Genomic DNA, 21,310 nt, shown 5'->3' on the forward strand with positions numbered 1-21,310 from the left:
TTACTAAAAGGTTTGCGATATGCGTATTGTCCGCAAAGAAAATATAAGTAAATTGTCATTTTTTGTAATGTAAAACAATTTTATTTACTAAAAGGTTTGCGATATGCGTATTGTCCGCAAAGAAAATATAAGTAAATTGTAATTTTAGTAATGTAAAACTATTTTATGTACTAAAAGGTTTGCGATATGCGTATTGTTCGCAAAGAAAATATAAGTAGACTAATTTTACTAATGTAAAACTATTTTATTTGCTAAAGAAAAACTTTTTTAAAATGGCTACAAACTCAGGACAGTCCCTTTAATTATCTGATTCGCAAATGTTACCATGTTGTATCATCCCCAGGGTAAGTCTAGCCTAATGATGTAACTGACCGATATATTTAAAGACGCAGACCCTTGTTTCAAACTGTGAAAATGGAACCCAAGTTTGGTTAATCAACAAACCTATAACACCATTTGGATAAAGTTACAGTAGAGTTAAACAAGAATCTGATGTGTCAGGGCCGTACCCTCGGGAGGGGGGGGGGGGTGAAGTTGCCCCCTGAGAATCTCACCTTTTTTTTTACTCCAGAACATAGCATACACATCTCAGGGTTTGATTTGTATAGTGTTTCATTAGTTTATAAAAAGTAGTGCCCCCCCCCCCCCCCCCGGATTTTGATCAGGGTACGGCCCTGGATGTTGAAACATTATATATCCTTAACAAATAGACTAGAGCTCGTCTCCATAACCGTTACTTTTCAGAGTCACTTGCGTTTTTAAAAATATGATAAAAAAAATGTATTGCATGGTATTAGAAATTCCAGGATTATCAGAAACACTTCGGATGTACGAAAATGCGTAGCGTAAACAATAAAGTCTAAGTAATGTTTGATTTCCATTATCAAAAACATGTGTAATAGTGAAAAAGAAACCGCCGTAGTGTTTAAAAACTAGGGTCTGTGATATACTTGAACTGCTTGTGGGATAAACACTGGGAAATCATCAGAGGCGGATCTGGATTTTATTATATATTAATTTTAATTTTTTTAAGATTCCCTTCCAAAACTCCCCCAAAGTTCCCTTGGCATTCCGCCTCATGTCACTGGGGCCTCCCTAAATGGATCTTATGGATCCGCCACTGATTATGACCACTAATTTGCAACAGGTGCTGGAATAAGGTATCTTCCTTATCTATTTGTTTTGGAATGTATAAAGTACGGGTTGGAATAATTGAAACCTTAAGCCCAAAACACACCGAAGTTGGGTCGGAGTCTGGCGGGTATGGTACCAGTCGAGAACATCCCGCACTGAATATAATGTTACAAATGTGGCGCGAACTACAGATCTGGCAGCTGAGGAGTTCAGGCCCTTTTAAGGGCCCCTATGGGCAACCTAGGAAGACATTTCAGCACCAATCGGTCCGACTAACGAGCTACTATATGCCTACTAAACTTCAAACATATACGTAGCTCCTTACCTTTCTATTTAGACCGACCGTTACAAATTACGCCTAAATTCCTTCATAAAAAATGCGCACCCTTTCTCTTTGGCTTAATCCTACGGGACATTCCAAATTCCATAGCACCATACCACCCTCCGCCTGTTACCGGCTACGGTCGGGCTGCTGGTGTTCCCTTGCACCTGCCAGTGCAGGCGGTCCCTCCTCCTACTCACCCCACACCGTTCCTGTCCTGTACGGAGGAGCCGGCCGAGGTCGCCATGTGTGCCCAGGACAGGCGTGCGCTACAAGAGCTTGCTCTGAATGTGCACGTAAACACTTTGGTCTTGGTCTAGATCTGACAGCAGACGACATAGAACATGTGCCATATTTAGACAGCGTCAGGCTCACCAGATCCAGACACAGGTTCAGTGTATTTTGGGCCTTAATGGCGTTATTACGGGGTATACAATATCATGCAGAAATTATTCTTTTACACTCTTCATCACAAGGCTGGGCTGACGTCATCACTGGCATACATTTAGCGATAAGGCTGTCCCGACTGATTAGTTGGTAGGTGTGTCCTTGGGGAATGGTGTAAGGGTCGAATCTAATCTGAAGTTCTGTGTCCCGAGTAGAACTTACGAAAAGCCTACCAGACAGTCGTGTCAGCTAATGTCAACGAATGGATGGATGGATGGATGGATGGATGAATAAATGAAAGAAAATGAACGAATGAATGTTTAACGACACCCCAGCACAAATAATACGCTGGCTATTGGCAGTCAATCAAAGGTAAGTACATGGATTGTCAGGGTCGGATATAGGATTTTTCTAGGGAGGGGGTGCAATGTTTAGATTGGGCAACTCCAGTATTAATAGACGGGGTTACAATGTTTAAAAAGGGCACTATTACATGAATTATCTATATGGTAATTTTTCACAGAAATATCAAGCTGACCTATTACACGATCCGGTCTAGGATCAATCCCCGTCAGTGAGCCCATTGAACTAGTTCTCACTCCAGCCAGTGCATCACGACTGGTATACCAAAGGCCGTGGTATGTGCTATCCTGTCTGTGGGATGGTGCATATAAAAGATCCCTTGCTACTAATGGAAACATGTAGCGGGTTTCATCTCTGATTGTGTCAAAATGACTTTACGTTTGACATCCAATAGCCGATGATTAAACAAAACAAACTTTATTACACGATCCATACTGAAACTAAATAAATTGGGGTTTCGTTAAACATCCATCCTTTTTTATCTACTAATACTCGATTTTCCGAGACAGAGCGACACTATGAATTTTCGAAGGTGAGGTGCGCACCCCCACATCACCCTCCCCTTGGAACCGCGCCTGAATGAATTGATGATCACATTAATATAAAAATTAAAAAGATAAAAGTTAACATCGACTAATGTGTTTTGGCGCAAATTTTCAGACGACTGTCGATTCAACCATCAAGTAGGCATTTTAAGTAGCTGGTGTATTCTACTAATCACTGTCATCTGCAAAATAAAACAAAATTATAATTAATATCGATATTTTAATATTGTTATAAAGTTTCAAAATCGAAATTACATTTTTCCTTTTAAAAAGTTATATTTAAAAGAAAATACGATCTGAAGCATTACAAAGCAGTGGCGGATCCAGAAATCCATTGGGGGGGGGGCAGTGGCATGAGGAGGAATACCAAGGGAACTTTGGGGGAGGTTTGGAGGGGATCGTAAAAAAATGAATATATAATTAATATATAATAAAATTATAACTATCGCAAAATTTAGGAGGGCCCCGGTCCCTGCCCCCCCCCCCCCCCCTCCACCCCTAGATTCGCCTCTGCAAAGGCGTAAACTTCACAATATTAAGTTGCTTTGGGGTGTTTTGTTTTTTACTTTTACTACTTTTGGGTCAAAACTAGATAATAAAATGTGTTTTGTGTTAACAACACCACTAGAAGGCATTGATTTAGGGTTAGGGATATCAAACATTGGTAATTCATACATCAGTCTTAGAGAGGAAACATTTTTCCATTAGCAGCAAGATATCTTTTATATGCACCTTTCCACAGACAGCACAGCACATACCACGTATTTTAATATACGTGCCGTGGAGACCCCTCTCCTTATACAAGCGCAAAATTATATAGCGCTAAGATCACCTGAAGTGCATAAGGTAGCTATGTACTTACGGCGATCTTAGCACTAAGATCACCTCAAGTGTATAAGGTAGCTATGTACTAAGATGGTCTTAGCGCTACGATCACCTCAAGTGTATAAGGTAGCTAAGATCGCTTCGTAAAACGGGGACCAGAAGATATTGATACTTTTTCCACTCCTCGGAAGTGGCTGTCCTCCTATAGACGAGGCACTAGATATAGAGATTCATTGAATCCATCCACTATTTAACCGGCCTCGGTGGCGTCGTGGCAGGCCATCGGTCTACAGGCTGGTAGGTACTGAGTTCGGATCCCAGTCGAGGCATGGGATTTTTAATCCATATACCGACTCCAAACCCTGAGTGAGTGCTCCGCAAGGCTCAATGGGTAGGTGTAAACCACTTGCACCGACCAGTGATCCATAACTGGTTCAACAAAGGCCATGGTTTGTGCTACCCTGCCTGTGGGAAGCGCAAATAAAAGATCCCTTGCTGCTAATCGGAAGAGTAGCCCATATAATGGCGACAGCGGGTTTCCTCTCAAAATCTGTGTGGTTCTTAACCATATGTCTGACGCCATATAACCGTAAATAAAATGTGTTGAGTGCGTCGTTAAATAAAACACTTCTTTCTTTCTTTCCATCCACTATTTTGCCAATTTCCCATTCGGCTCTGCATTATGCGGATATACGGCCCTGATCATGTGTTATTGTTTCTTGTTACACACCCGTTGATGAGAACACCATGCGTTCTTTTTTGATAACGTGTGTTAACAATTTTAAGACATACAACTGGCTGCTCCTAGGTGATGACCAGGTCACCACTGCCATACATCCAATGAAAAACTACACAATGGAAATGACATGGCATGTGTCCGAAGGCCATAAACGTTTCCGAAGGGATTCTTCAGATTCTACAACGTAAAAAATGAGAGAAAAAAATATATATATGTCTCGAAATTTAGAGTTTCGAGTCCCGAGTCGGTCAAACCTTCTGCCTTGTCTTCTTCGATGTGTTTTCCTCCCTTCATTTTACTGGTCCTGGCAAAACTCTTTCTTCTCAGTTTCTGAATGCGTTGTCTAGTGGCCCGTCCGAATCGTCTGTATGCGTCCCTGGAAGATTGAATAACATATGGTATAAAGATACACGCAGTGACCCTTTAAAAGGACAGACCCTACATTATTAAAGCATATTTTTCACCTAGACACTAGTTTCAACCCGTAAAAATGGACACTAAGTTTGGTTAATTTACAATCCTGTAACAAATTTGGATACAACAGAGTGAAACAAGAGTCGGTGACGTTGAAACACCCTTTAAAATAGACTAAAACGAGACTCCATAACCAGTGTTCGAGATTAATGTATCCCGATATCCTGGGAATACCAGAATTTAATTTTGGATACCAGACTTCAAGAACCCAGTATCCCACCGGGATACTCTAAAATGTTGTTGGGTTTTTTAATCCTGGTGGAGTTAAGTAACAGTATGTTCGAGCTCGTACCCAGTCTAATGCTATGCCATAACAATATCTCCCCCACTTATACCCAGTCTAATGCTAATGCTATTGTTTTTGTTGGATGTTTCCTCCTTTCAAATTTTATTTGAAATATTAATTCCACATCTGCAGAAAATTGATACAGGTAGGTTTATCATTAATAATGTCAGAATCACTTATAAATTACTTCTAAATATTAATTTATGTTAGTATTATTCAAAAATAGATTCCCTTTGATTGCAAATTTCACGATAGATTGAGAACGAGAACAGTGTCGTCCAAGTTTGTTACAATGTTATTTATGAATTTCATTTAAGTGGGATACTGAATTCTCAGGTGGGATACCAGATTTTGAAATGTTACGCACGTGAGTTTTTAAAAATACGAAAAATGCATTTTGTGGTATTAGAAACACCAGGATGATCAGAAACACTTCGGTTGTATGGAAATGGATAACCTAAAGAATAAAATATAAGTAACGTTTGATTTCAGTGATCATAAACGGCTCTCATAGTGAAAAATATATTTTAGTGTTTAAAAACTAGGGTATGTCCCTTTAATAAATTAGTTTTGAAGGAGCAGTCTCCTCTCTCGTTATATGATAACAAAATACAAACATACCTACACGTTTAATAAACCCAAAATCCCATCTCACCGTGATATTACAATGACATTTACTAATTTAAAATTAATACATACCTACATTTTTAACAAACTCACAATCTCGCCTCCACATAATATTTGAACATTATTTACTAAGGCAAAATATATTTTACAGATAAACAGACAGATAGACAATCGGACAGATAGATAAATATCTTTTATCGATGTTGGGCATTTTATTGTTCTCTTTCTTCGCTCACTTTCATTCACATTATTTCTTTTTGCTTTCTTCTTTTCCATGCATTTATTTGGTTTTGACCGGCCTCGGTGGCGTCGTGATAAGGCCATCGGTCAACAAGCTGGTAGGTAGTGGGAGTGCTCCGCAAGGCTCAATGGGTAGGTGTAAACCACTTGCACCGACCAGTGATCCATAACTGGTTCAACAAAGGCCATGGTTTGTACTATCCTGCCTGTGGGAAGCGCAAATAAAAGATCCCTTGCTGCTAATCGGAAAGAGTAGCCCATGTAGTGGCGACAGCGGGTTTCCTCTCAAAACCTGTGTGGTTCTTAACCATATGTCTGACGCCATATAAGCGTAAATAAAAGGTGTTGAGTGTGCGTCATTAAATAAAACATTTCTTTCTTTCTTTATTTGGTTTTGAATATTTATGTACTTGGGAGGTTTTGGAGATTTTAAAACTTATTATTTCATTATTGTTTGCAGTCACCGATATTGCAATGATACATTGTAAATAGGAGAGGGCCTCGTAAGTTGGATAACTTGTTGCCAATCCATTTGTACATGTAAATATATACTATATGCCAAAAACATGTTTCACTCAGATAGGTAGATAGACAGACAGACAGAGAGATAGATAGACAGAGAGACATACAGACAGACCGACAGACAGACAGACAAAACAGATAGATAGATAAATTGATAGACAGACAGACAGACAGACAGACAGATATATAGATAGACAGGCAGACAGACAGACATATATATAGATAGACAGATAGATATGTATCAACTATTGACCACCAATGAGAGCAATATGAGGTTATGTGACCAAGCAAGTGATACTGACCAAGGTCAATACAGGGATAAAGAAAAATACTGGAATAGTCAAATTAGGCATTTCAATTATTTGCATCTCTAGTAATCAAAACGCATGTCATCAAAACTGTAAAACAACCGCTTTATCTTGGCTATCATAGCAAATGCCCTAATCCCTGTATCGAATGTTGTTTTTGTTTTTCTGTTGTTGTTTTTCTTAACAGTAGGCGTTTAAGCATTAAAAATGTATGTTGTTGCTCGCGTGTAAAACAAATACAGTCTTTGTAAATTTGGTTCTGTGTATATATATATTTGTATGAGCTTTAGCATCATTCATCAGTTCCCTTTTGAAGCAAACGAACTGTATCATTATATCGATCGAAAAGTCAATATATACACGTGGAAATTAATTAAAGGATCATACTCTAGTTTTTAAACACTAAGGCATATTTTTGCCACTATTGGAGCCGTTTATGATCACTGAAATCAAACACTACTTAGATTTTATTGTTTAGATTATCCATCTCCGTACATTCGAAGTGTTTTTGGTCATCCTGGTATTTTTAATATCACAAAATGCATTTCTCATATTTTTAAAAACGCAGGTGCGTCAGAGAAGTAACCGTAATGAAGACGGGCTCTAGTCTATTTTTTTTTAGGGTATTTCTCCTTTTCAACGTCACAGACTCTTGTTTCACTCAATTGTAACTTTATCCAAATGTGTTACAGGTTTGTAGACTAACTAAACTTAGTGTTAATTTTCACGGGTTGAAACTAGGGTCTGTCCCTTTAACTAAACTTAGTGTTAATTTTCACGGGTTGAAACTAGGATCTGTCTCGTTAAGCAACACCATAATTTTGACCATGTGACTTATACTTCGCCAGTCATTGTAATCATGTCATGGATAGAAAACAATGAAATTAATGTTCTCTTAGTACACAGGACCGGCCTCGGTGGCGTCGTGGTTAAGCTGTCGGACTACAGGCTGGTAGGTACAAGGTTCGCAGCCCGGTATCGGCTCCAACCCAGAGCGAGTTCTTAAGGGCTCCTAAACCCTACTTCTTTCTCACTAACCACTAACCAACTATCAACTAACCCATTGTGCTGGACAGACAGCCCAGATAGCTGAGGTGTCTTTGCCCAGGGCAGCATGCTTGAACTTTAATTGGATATAAGCACGAAAATAAGTTGAAATGAACTGGAATGTATACTGGGGATAACAGAATAACAGAAAGTAACTATCCTTTCATCGATATTTAATGCGAAAATACATTTCATTTCAAACATTTTCGTGCTTATATCCAATTACGGTTCAAGCACGCTGTCCTGTGCACACACCTCAGCTATCTGGGCGGTGTGTACAGGACAGTAGGTTAATTAGTGGTTAGTGAAAGAGAAGAGGGTGTAGTAGCTTTACACCTACCCACTGAGTCTGTACCTACCAGCCTTATGTCCGATGGCTTAACCACAACACCACCGAGGCCGGTACCGGGCTGCGAACCCAGTACCTACCAGCCTTATGTCCGATGGCTTAACCACAACACCACCGAGGCCGGAAAGTCAGAAGCCGTAAATGTGCATGAAAATGTATGGCAATTAACTATGGAGCTTAAATCACACTGATGTGCTTCTCAAAATTAATTTATTCGTGTCATCTCGGTAAACACCCAGCAGATAGAGAATATGTCAGAATTTTCATTATCAGCTTTAAAGGCATACTGTCACAGATTTAAGGACCTTATTTTTCTAAAAATGGATAAATAAATAAAAATTACATTAATTGTTGGAAACCAAATCTAGCTTTCGCATCACCTTAACTGAACCATGATGGAGTGAAATCCATGCCATCCCTTTCTGCAATTTTAGTTTTTGAATTATGGACCATTGCCATAATTCAATTATTTTTACAAAATGCCATTCATAAATGGAGTATGGTGGTTATGAAGATGGTTGAATAAAATACAATTAGGGACAAATCAAATTATATTTGTTCTGGTAATACTTTGTTAGACCATTAAATAGGTCAGTGGTCTGTGACAATATGCCTTTAAACTCTGTCGGTACGGACAACGACTTCTAGGCGCCTTTATGGAAGAAGTTTGTTTTGTTTAACACCACTAGAACATTGATTTATTAATCATCGGCTACTGGATGTCAAACATATAGTCATTTTGAAACAGACATAGAGTGGAAACCCGCCACATTTTCACCATTAGTAGCAAGGGATCTTTTATATGCACCATCCCACAGACAGGATAGCTCATACCACGACCTTTGATGTACCAGTCGTGGTGTACTGGCTGGAACGAGAAATAGCCCAATGGGCCCACCGACGGGGATCGATCCCAAAACCGACCGCGAATTAAGCGAGCGCTTTACCATTTGGCTACGTCACGCTGCCCCCCCCCCCCCCCCCCCCCCCCCCGCGCCTTTATGACTGCAGTACAATTCAGGTGCAGCTTAATTAACTTCCGTGTGTTTATAATATGTTCAAAGTAAATGTTTTTCCCGAACAATACCTACCTTGCCGAAAGCTGACGTTTACGATGTATGATCTCATAGGTGATGAGAGCAAACAGAACCAGGAACAAGACTGCGAGAGTGAGCCCAACAACTGGAACAGATTACATAATCAAATACGTCATGGCTAGTTGCTGACATGGCCGTTATGTATCAATATTTTAAAGTTTTAGTACTTACATTGTTACGTTGTCTCAAAAATTAATGACACTGATGTATAGATTAGCAATCAAATGCGTCATGGCTAGTTGTTGTCATGGCCATTATGTATTTATATTTTAAGCATTTGTTACATTGTTACGTTGTCTCGGAAACAAATGATACTGATATAGATCTCGTTATATAATTTATATATACATTTTCAATGTAATGTTATATAATTGATGTGTTTTGTAGCTTTGTCTTTTGTAGCATATGACAATGGAAGGAAATAGATATTTAAAGATACATCAGTACATGTTTAAACTACGGCTAATTGGTGCTTTACTGTGGTTATTTCGATACTTCGGGGAGGGAGAGAGAGAGAGAGAGAGAGAGAGAGAGAGAGAGAGAGAGAGAGAGAGAGAGAGAGAGAGAGAGAGAGAGAGAGAGGGAGGGAGAGAGAGACAGGGAGAGAGAGAGAGACAGAGAGAGAGAGAGAGAGACAGAGAGAGAGAGAGACAGAGAGACAGAGAGAGACAGAAACAGACAGAAACAGACAGACAGACAGACATACAGAGGCAGAGATATTGGGAAAGTGAGAGAGAGAGAGAGAGAGAGACAGAGAGAGAGAGACAGAGAGAGAGAGAGAGAGAGAGAGAGAGAGAGAGAGAGAGAGAGAGAGACAGACAGACAGACAGACAGACAGACAGACAGACAGACAGACAGAGAGAGAGAGAGAGAGAGAGAGAGAGAGAGAGAGAGAGAGAGAGAGAGAGAGAGAGAGAGAGAGAACAGACACAGAGAGACAGACACAGACATAGATAGAGACATAGGCTACTAAATTAAATATTACAATATGTCTATTTGTGTTGTATACCTGTTTTAAATACTTACAGTAACAATTATTGTTAACGTTTGTTTTCTTTAACGACACCACAAGAGCAGCATGATTAATTAATCATCGACTATTGGAGGTGAAACATTTGATAATTCTGACACATAGTATGTGCCACTAACAGCAAGTGATCTTTGATATGCACTTTATATGAACCCCACAAAAAGTACAGAACATACCACATTTTTTGAAGTATCAATTGCGGGGCTTTGAATGGAACAAGGAAAAAAAATAACTCCATCGTGGGCGGTCGATCCTGCAACTCATCGCGCCACAGGCGTGCGCTCTACCACTGGGCTACATCCCGTCTTTCTCAGCCTTAACGAAGGGGGCGGGAAACAGCCCAGTGGTATCGCGCTCTTAGGTCGATCCCCGTCGGTGGGCCCATTGGGCTATTTCTCGTTCCAGTCAGTGCATCTCGACGAGGTATGTGCTATCCTGGGGCATATAAAAGAACCATTTCTACTAATGAAAAATGTAGCGGCTTTCCTCCCTAAGCCTATATGTTATAATTACTAAATGTTTGACACCCAGTAGCCGCAAAGGTATGTGATATCCTGTCTGTGGGATGGTGCATATAAAAGATCCCTTGCTATTAATGGAAAAATGTAGTGGGTTTCCTCTCTATGACTATATGTCGAAATTACTAAATGTTTGACATCCAATAGCCGATCGCTCCCCGTCAGTGGGCCCATTGCGCTATTCCTCGCTCCAGCCAGTGCACCACGACTGGTTTATCAAAGGCCATGGTATGTACTACCCTGTCTGTGGGACGGTGCATATAAAAGATCCATTGCTGCTAATCAAAAAGAGTAGCCCATGAAGTGGCGACAGCGGGTTTCCTCTCTCAATATCTGTGTGGTCCTTAACCATTTGTATGACGCCATATAACCGTAAATAAAATGTGTTAAATAAAACATTTCTTTCTTTCCTTCTTTCCAATAGCCGATGATTAATAAATCAATGTGCTCTAGTGGTGTCGTTAAACAAAATAAAACTTAACTTAACTAAGCCTTATCAAAAGTCAATAAGCATGAGATGGATCTTTAACAACAGTTACTTACATTCCCAGTTTGTCCTGCAGTCACCATCACCACACCTGAAAACAAAAAATCATTTCAGTTACACATCGTTCAGGAATCAGACTTCATGCTTCTAAAACTTCTAAAGAGTTTTATACACACGGGCTTTTGACATCATCTGGAAGGCAAGAATGGAAGTGGGGGAAAATGAGAAGGATTAGACACAGGTGCCCAAACATGCCCAGAGGTGTCCTGTCCATACCTCTATAGACTCAAACGTGTCCAAGATGAATGGCCATGTGACACAGGTGCCAAAATACCGGAACACATCCTTCAGTCCTGCCCATCGTATAACACTCTGAGACAAGAAACCTGACGCTATCCCGTGGACCTCTTGTTGCGCGGTCGGCCTAGGATCGATCCCCGTTAGTGGGTTCGTTGGGCTATTTCTTGTTCCAGCCAGTGCACCACGACTGGTATACCAAAGGCCGTGGTATGTGCTATCATGTCTCTGGGATGGTGCATATAAAATATCCTTGCTACTAATGGAAACATGTAGCGGGTTTCCTCTTTAAGATTATATGTCAAAATTACCAAATGTTTGACATCCAATAGCCCATGATTAATAAATCAATGTGCTCTAGTGGTGTCCTTAAGCAAAACAAAACACACGTTTTCAAATAAGCTATGACGTTCCCTGACGACGTCATTTTTACGTTCATCGAGAAATGAACACACTACCGTTGCTGTGTCACCAATGGGATGACGCTATATTGTAATGAATGTAACGGAAATTTAATTATTGTTCTGTGACGTACACAGTTAATTTTGCAAGCCCGTAAATACCTTTTAGTGTGTGTTTGGGGGGGGGGGGGGGGGGGGGGGGGGCACCAAAAACTACCAAAAGGAAACCCACACAAAAAAGAAGCAAGTTTAAAGGTCTTTTAAATCTGGTGGACCGAATTCACAAAACATGTTTATATTTTATAAGCGTGTACACTGCTTAAACACCGGCGTTTAATGAAGTCCGGCTTCTCAAGTATATCCATTAAACTTCACTCATGTCAATTACTACACTCTAAATTTTAATTTTTTATATCCGTGATATTTGTATTGTTGCACAGTTCTTTACACTGCGTTTTAATTTTTAACTGTTGAATTTTTATATTGATGCTGATCATCACATTGTTTTTGCATTTACCATAGTTTGACACACACTAGTCGATGTATTTTTTCGTGCTGGGGTGTCGTTAAACATTCATTCATTCATTCATTCGTGTCAATTAGATTTACCATAAATCCTTAAATAAAGGCCAGCCTTACATAAAGGTTTGTTTCTTTTATTCTAGCCGTGTCAAGTTAATGACAGCGTTATACGCGATATTTCTGTTGCCTGACGTCAAAATCGTTTAAAGACATATCGAGAACAACAATATAATAATCTTATTCTTCAATATCACAGTGTTGTTTAAACAAAACAAAGCGAGACGGGCGATTGAATATGTTCTTCTTTAAAAAGTACCATTCTATTGAAGGATTTACGGTATCTTACGATCCCTTTTTTAAAAAGTAAATTATCCAACTCGCTTTCGATTGTTCGATAATTATCTAACAACTCTGCTGTAAGATATTAGTGAATGGTATATCTTGCGACCACTCATATAGTACTCTCTCTCTCTCTCTCTCTCTCTCTCTCTCTCTCTCTCTCTCTCTCTCTCTCTCCCTCTCTCTCTCTCTCTCTCTCTCTCTCTACATCTCTCTGTCTGTCTGCCTGTCTCCCTCTTTCCCTCACTCTCCCAATATATGTCTGTCTGTCTCTGTCCCTCTCTGTCTGTCTCTCTCTGTCTCTCTCTCTCTGTCTGTCTATCTATCTCTCTATCTAGCTTATCTAGCTATCTAGCTATATATATTATATATATATAGTATATGATCTAGATATCTATCTATATATCTATCTATCTATATATATATATATATATACATGTATGTATACATGTATACTGTATATATATATGTATATATATATATAGATATATATATATATATCTATATATCTATATATATTATATATATATATATATATATATATATATATATGCTGGACTGAATAAACGTTAAGCCAACGTACCCTTCACTGTAAGCTGCCGCCGTGGTAGATTCTGAAACATAGTAGAAATACGAGAAAGGTCATTAACAGAAAAATAGAGACTGTTTGTATGTATGTATGTACATTTACTAAACTTGAAATATGATCCACACACACACACACACACACACACACACACACACAGATGGAGAGCGATAGGTACACACATATAGAGAGAGAGAGACGGAGAAAAAGACAGATAGAGAAAGTGGTAGACAACATACACATACATAGAGAGAGAGAGAGAGAGAGAGAGAGAGAGGAGAGAGAGAGAGAGAGAGAGAGAGAGAGAGAGAGAGACAGAGAGACAGAGAGACAGAGAGAGACAGAGAGACAGAGCGACAGAGACAGAGAGAGAGAGATAACGGAGAAAGAGAGACAGAAAACTGAGAGCAGAGAGAAACACACACACATACATAGAGAGACGGAGAGAGACAGAGTGAGAGAGCGAGAAATATACATACACATACAGAGAGAGATACAGACAGAGAGAGAGAGAGAGAGAGAGAGAGAGAGAGAGAGAGAGAGATCGAGAGATCGAAACACATACACACACACACAGATAGATGGAAAGACATACGTACATGCTCATACACAACAATTAAACACTTAAATTCTCTCTCTCTCTCTCTCTCTCTCTCTCTCTCTCTCTCTCTCTCTCTCTCTCTCTCTCTCTCTCTCTCTCTCTCTCTCTCTCTCATATATATATATATATAATTCATAAATACATCCTCCGCGTTATTCAGATCAAGCATTACTAAACAGGTTAGCGGGTATACCCCACGTATCTAACCTGTTCTAAATCTATTTAGTGAATCAAGCATTACACTTTTGTCTTCTAAATTAGTTAATACTGTTAATATTAATGTTGTAAACACAAGCAAATTAAACTCTTGCAAACAACAACAAGGCCAGACAAAGCGAAAAACAACAACGATAAATAGTTTGGCAAAACAAAATCAATCTTGGTTAAAAAGCTAGACATTCAATAAAATAAGGTTATACGAGCATGGCATGGGTCCTGTTCCAAAGACAAAACAAAACAGGAGAACACAGATAAACAAAACAATAAACCAACTTATAAGGAAGGAAATGGTTTATTAAACGGCGCACACAACACATTTTATTTACTGTTATATAGCGTCGGACATATGGTTAAGGACCACACAGATATTGAGGGAGGAAACCCGCAGTCGCCACGTCATGGGCTACTCTTTTCGATTAGAAGCAAGGGATCTTTTATATGCACCATCGCATGGACAGGATAACACATACCACGGCCTTTGATGTACCAGACGTGGTGCACTGGCTGGAGCGAGAAATACCCAATGGGCCCACTGACAGGGATCGATCCCAAACCGACCGCGCATCAAGCGAGCGCTTTACCACTGGGCTACGTCTCGCCCCCAAACCAACTTATAAAAACTAATTATACGTGCGGAAAAAAATTCCCTGTGTACCAAATAAAATGGTCTCAAACCAATTGCAAAGTTTGTAAATGGTTGAAATTTGTGTCTGATGTGAACACATACTAATCGTCTCACAATGTTTAAAGGGACAGTCCTGAGTTTGTTGCCATTGTTAAGATGTTGCGGACTACCTGAGACGTTTCAAGGACAACACATTTGAATTAATCACATTTTCCAGCATAAATTATCAGTGTCTGTATATTTAGATGTGTTTCTGATCGTCCCAGTATTGTACAAGCTATAACTTCATTTCGTTTCCCAATATATGTTGTTTTTCGTATGTACGAAATTGTTGGGAGACGAAATCCAGTTTGTGCTACATACAAATAAGAGGACAACAAGAAACACTGAATATACAGACACCTATATTCTAAAGAAGAAACAATATTTAATATGTAATTTAAGTCGTTAAAATAGTTTATTAGTAGCGATATCTTACAATGGCAACAAACTCAGAACTGTCCTTTAAGAATGACCAATAAATAATCTTTCTTAAAAATGATTTAGCGGGGGTGGAGGGTGGGGGAGTCTAGACAGTGGCTAAAAAAAAGGTTTATTGATGGATAGATATGTGCTCCCCCGGAAAATGTACTGCACAAAAGAGTAAATTTGCTTGAGCAGGTAGGGACGAACCCCCCACCCCTCCTCTCTGGGGCTATTAAAATTTTACAGGGCAATATTAGAATATTCATATCGATGTCCAGGGAAGAAGTCAACCCCCAAAACTACCCCCCCCCCCCACCCTGCACACGCACCTGCACTGTTAGTCGGAAACATCTAACAATGGCAACAAACCGGGAACATTCTCTTGAACAACTAACAGGCATACACAAAATATACCAACAGGCATTGACAGTCACAAACCAGGATCAATGCATGTTGCAGCTAAAGCTCAAAGCACACATGCCAACTCGAAGCAGGTCGACTGACCGACGCAGGTTCGACCCAGTCTCCGCGGCCTCTGTTTGCTGACGTCGTCGAAGACGGGTCGACAGATGCACATGAAGCTGGCCATGGTGTTGATGCAGTAGGCCCTGTCCGAGCAGTCGTTGTAGGCGTCGTACGCACACTCGTCGAAATCTAAACAAAAAGACAAAACTTCTTGCTAATATGATGAAATATTTCTCAGAGACTCTCACTGCATATATCTTCAAAAATCATAATGAACACAATTACTGTCGGTGGGACAGAAGGCTGGTTGGTACAGGGTTCGCAGCCCGGTACCGGCTCCCACCCAGAGCGAGTTTTAACGACTTATTACGTAGGTGTAAGGCCACTACACCCTCTTCTCTCTCACTAACCACTAACCACTAACCCACTGTCCTGGACAGCCAGCCCAGATACCTGAGGCGTGTGCCCAGATCAACGTACTTGAACGTTAATTGGATATAAGCACAATAATAAGTTGAAATGAAAAACAAATGAATAACAGATCTCTGACAATAGTCAAGATTAAACCTGTCCAGTCTTAGAATGGTTCTGTTTGAAAATGTACTCAGATACGATATGTCCAGTCTTGGGATCATTCTGTCTGTTTTGTATTCAAGATACGATCTGTCCAGTCTTAGAATGATTCTCTCTGTTTTGTAATCATGATACGATCTGTCCAGTCTTTGAGTGATTCTGTCTGTTTTGTACTCAAGATACAATCTGTCCAATCTTAAAATGATTCTGTCTGTATTGTACACAAGATATGATCTGTCCAGTCTTAGAATGGTTATGTCTGTATTTTATCAATATATGATCTGTCCAGTCTTATGACTGTTCCGTCTGTATTGTACTCAAGATACGATTTATCCAGTCTTAGAATGGTTCTGTCTGCTCTGTACAGTCTGCTCTGTATTACAGTCGAGATAGAGATCTGTCCAGTCTTAGAGAGTTTGGTTATCAAGAGTCTGTCTGTATTTTATCGAGATACGATCTGTCCAGTCTTAGAAGAGTTTGTCTGTATTTTATCAAGATACGATCTGCCCAGTCTTAGAATGGTTATGTCTGTATTTTATCAAGATACGATTTGTCCAGTTTTAGAATGGTTATGTCTGTTTTTATCAACATATTATCTGTCCAGTCTTTTGTTCTGTTTTATTTTATCAAGATACTATCTGTCCAATCTTATAATTGTTCTGTCCGTATTTTATCAAGATACGATCTGTCCAGTCTTAGAATAGTTATGTCTGTATTTTATCGAGATACGATCTGTCCAGTCTTTAGTTTTATTTTATCAAGATATGATCTGTCCAGTCTTATAATTGTTCTATCTGTATTGTACTCTACATACGATCTGTCCAGTCCTAGAAACATACTATCTGCGACACACACACATACACAAAAATGATCGTAAGTACGTCACTAATAAAAAACATGTCCTGTCCAGTCTGGTAAATGCGATTACCATCAACAAACAGCTTTTCATCAAATGGCTTTTCCAGTTTCAGTCGACTCTCTCCAATTTCACCATTCGACCTGGAAAATGTAAATATTTGTTAGCGCTTCAGTACACGTTCTTGGTGTAATAATTACATAGAGGATAATAAACAAGTTACCAGTTATTATCAAATGTATGTCCCGAGTGAAATTTATTTCACAATTATTGTAAACAATGTCAGTTAAATGTGGGTTGAATGTCACTATAATTATTTGGCAGCGGAAGACTCGTTAACTAGCAGAACGACAGTGGCGTGACGTCACTAATGAAATCGCAGGAGATATCGCAAATTATAGTGCCAGCGATATCTCCCACAAAAGCCTTTAATGGATGATAATTCATTGATATCCTCCGATTCCTGTTTCATAAACTATGTTAAATAACACTCTGTATAAACTGATAATGTTCTCCAGCCGTAATATCCATTAGTACGACCCTACGAGACTGCATTAACCCTTAAAGGTTTGAGATATATGCTAAACAAACGACAAAAGAGTTGTCGAAATCAAAATCATATATCTGTAGAAGGCAGAGTCAAAGGGATGTTTTATAAAGTTATGATAGTGAACAAGTCTATGGTCATGCAGGCCCGTAGCTAGATTTTTTTTTTTTTTTTTTGGCGGGGCGGGGGGCATATTTAAAAAAACAAAAAACCCAAAAAAAACCCGACAAACGGGGGAGGGGGGGTCGATCGATCCCCCCGATAAACCCATTGGCAAGGGAGCACAAGCGACCCGACCAGGGACGGTAGCGGGTAAGGTTAACAAATGTATAACAGACTATTTTTCATTCCAGAAAATAGCATACACATCCCATGGTTTAATTTGTATGTCTTTCATATATTTATAAAAAGTAATGCCGCCCCCCCCCCCCCCCCCCCACCTCCAGGATTTTGATCAGGGTTTGGCCCTGATGTCTAGATTGTGGCCTCTGAAATTTACAGGGGGATCGAATAATGCTCATTCGGAAAATATATTGAGAAAAAAATGCTTAAGCAGCGACGGATTTCGACCCCCGAAATAGTCCCCCAGCACAGGCGCCTGGAATGCTAATAAAAATGATCATATGGGAATAAAAGTCTATAGTTACCTGTAGAAAGTCTCATTTAGATGATTCCAAATTAAATCTGGAGGCATGGGGTTGTAGCGCTCTGATGCCACATGTACAAGGGCGGTAACTCTGAGTCCGGGGTTGTTATTTGAAAAGTGTAATATTTCGCTCGTCAGGTATTTCCCGCCAAGTGACGTAGGTCCAAGTGCTTTGTCAAGCTGTGAACGAAGAAAGACATTTTTTTTGTTTTGTTTTTAGTTGTTTGTTTTTTTGTTTCTTTGTTTGTTTTTGGGGGGTTTTGTTGTTTTTTTTTTTTTTTTTTTTTGTTTTTTTGGATGGGGGTGGGGTGGGGGTGGTCGAAATGGATTTATCAATATATACACTTCATAAAAAAGTAGGGAATAATAATAATTTACAGTTGCCAAAATTGTAAGGTATATTAGCTGTGGGGAATGGTTATATGATAATAGTGAATTAATTGGGCAAACATTACAATCGGTAGTTCAGTATTACAGTAGGTTTTATGACCACCAAAGATCTTGGCGGACGATTGGGGTCAGAAATGAAATTTGAAAGTCGACGTTTTTTTGTGGGGGTTTTTTATCAGTAAGTCGCAAATTCAAACAATACAAATTACTAAAAACAAAACAATAACAACTGTATGATCAACAGAATGAAAAAGATTAACAGAAATAATGCTCCACAGTGATTAATGGACCTTCGAGAATGACACCCCACGCACGTGTACGGGGCAACTGATTGATGCACGTGCAAACTATGGAATGTGTTTCGGTGTGTTGATAAACAGACCTGAACGTTCTTTACTAGGATGTCTGTGGTCAAAACGTATGTTCGGTCTAATAGTTGATATGAACATTAATAGTTCAGGTTCCCCATCTTTTTTGAAGAGTATATTTTCAAAGAGTATTAGATATTACACAAAAACACGTTAATTATATTTCATATGGTACAAACAATTGTAAATAATAAATTTTAAGAAAAATTGTATACACCATATAATAATTGTACAACAATGAATCGAGGCAATACATTAAAAACAAAAATGCTCAACATATTTTTTATCTAGTGTTATATCATGGTGTCAGGTTCTATGTCAAAGGTTAGTTTCACATTTATTTGTCATAACTAACTGCAAATTAATCGACCCCACGTATAATCTTCCCATAACTCAAGAATAATATATATACACACACATATATATATATATATATATATATATATATATATATATATATATATATATATATATATATATATATATATATATATATATATATTAAAGTCTTATACTGGACGACAAGGGGTGTTTCCCAAATAATTAGTGGCTAAATATAGCATGGTCACCATCTTTGTTTCTTTGTGTGTTGAATCTGTACCCATAAAGCGGTGACACCACTAGTTAATGCGTGTGACACTCTCTCAAGATTCCTTTTTTTCTACTAGTTAATGGAATTATTTGATTGTAATTCTTTTATAGGCATATAGCTGAAGGTGTAAACTTTATGATTCAAAGCAAAAATTAATAAATAGTTTTGCAGGAAATCGCCATTATTGTAACTTTGACATAACACCTTTAAGAACCACACACACTTCGATCAGTAGCAGGGTGTGTTTTATAATCACCACCCCAAAACAGGATAGAAATACACACGGCCTTTTGTATACCAGTTGTGGAGCATTGGCTTGAACGAGAAATAACCCAATTGTTCTACCGACTGACTGTGCATAAGGCGAATGCTTTAACACTTATCTATGTCCCTCTTTTGAGTTGTGAATAAGACATACTAGTATGTACATACTGAGCCAAATTTATGAAACCTGTTTAAGTATTGTAAATAGCAGGGTCGTAGTTAGCGGGGAAGGTAGGTATTATAGAAACTTAAAAGAAAATTCTCTTTTTAACCGTTTAAAGAGTTTTAGACTGTAGTTACATGTGTGTGAGGGCCGAACGTAGCCCAGTGGTAAAGCGTTCGATCTGGGATCGATCTCCGTCGGTGGGCCCATTGGGCTATTTCTAGCTCCAGTCAGTGCACCACGACTGGTATATCAAAGGTCGTGGTATGTACTATCCTGTCTGTGGGATGGTGCATATAAAATATCCCTTGTTGTTAATCGAAAAAGAGTAGCCTTGGCCCTTTAAAGTGGCGACAGCGGGTTTCCTCTCTCAATATCTATGTGGTCATTCACCATATGTCCGACGCCATATAACCATAAATATTGTGTTGAGTGCGTCGTTGAATAAAACATTTCCCTCTTTACATGTGTGTAAGTAAAAAAAAAAAGACTTTGTAAATTCGGTCCACTGTTTGTTAATAAATTCAATAAGAAATCTTTCAAAGGGGCTGGATTTACCTCAGGTCGATAGAATGCTCGCCAGCAGTGCTTGCGTCGAAGGATCGAATCCCCGTCATGGATCCATTTTCTGATTGGATTTCCCTCCCCCCCCCCCCCCCCCGTTCCAACCATTACCCACGACTGCTATATCAAGGGTCATGGAATGTACTGTCTTACCTGTAGTAAAGTGTACAGATGGAAGATTCTATACTGCTAATGGCTTGTCCAGATCTGATTTGAAAATCGTGGTCTGTGGAGGGTCGGGACGTAGCCCAGTGGAAGCGCGTTCACCTAATGCGCGGTCGCTCTAGGGTCGATCCCCGTCGGTGGGCCCATTGGGCTATTTCTCATTCCATCCAGTGCACCAGGACTGGTATATCAAAGGCCGTCTGTGGGATGGTGTATATAAAAGATATCTTGCTACTAATGGAGAAATATAAGCAGGTTTCCCCTCTAAGGCTATTTAACATCCAATAGCCGATGATTAATAAATCAATGTGCTCTAGTGATGTCGTTAAAAAAAACAAATTCGGGTGGATTTATTTGTTGTT

At 39.2% G+C, this 21,310-nt stretch overlaps 1 protein-coding gene across 1 annotated transcript in view; it reads right to left on the bottom strand.

Moving 5' to 3' along the window:
* Positions 1-2,507: 2,507 nt before the first annotated feature.
* The window catches only part of LOC121384962, a 39,577-nt gene continuing 20,774 nt past the window's right edge, over positions 2,508-21,310 (bottom strand). The window contains exons 6-13 of the mRNA XM_041515454.1: positions 18,444-18,622; positions 17,322-17,392; positions 15,860-16,009; positions 13,443-13,473; positions 11,357-11,391; positions 9,260-9,350; positions 4,570-4,691; positions 2,508-2,933 (exon numbers count right to left, since the gene is read on the bottom strand). Coding sequence (XP_041371388.1) covers positions 2,920-2,933; positions 4,570-4,691; positions 9,260-9,350; positions 11,357-11,391; positions 13,443-13,473; positions 15,860-16,009; positions 17,322-17,392; positions 18,444-18,622 — 693 coding nt within the window. The 3' untranslated portion in view covers positions 2,508-2,919. The remainder of the gene's footprint in view (positions 2,934-4,569; positions 4,692-9,259; positions 9,351-11,356; positions 11,392-13,442; positions 13,474-15,859; positions 16,010-17,321; positions 17,393-18,443; positions 18,623-21,310) is intronic.

The sequence above is a fragment of the Gigantopelta aegis genome, chromosome 11, assembly GCF_016097555.1.
Source record: "Gigantopelta aegis isolate Gae_Host chromosome 11, Gae_host_genome, whole genome shotgun sequence".
In the NCBI taxonomy this organism is placed as follows: Eukaryota; Metazoa; Mollusca; class Gastropoda; order Neomphalida; family Peltospiridae; genus Gigantopelta; species Gigantopelta aegis.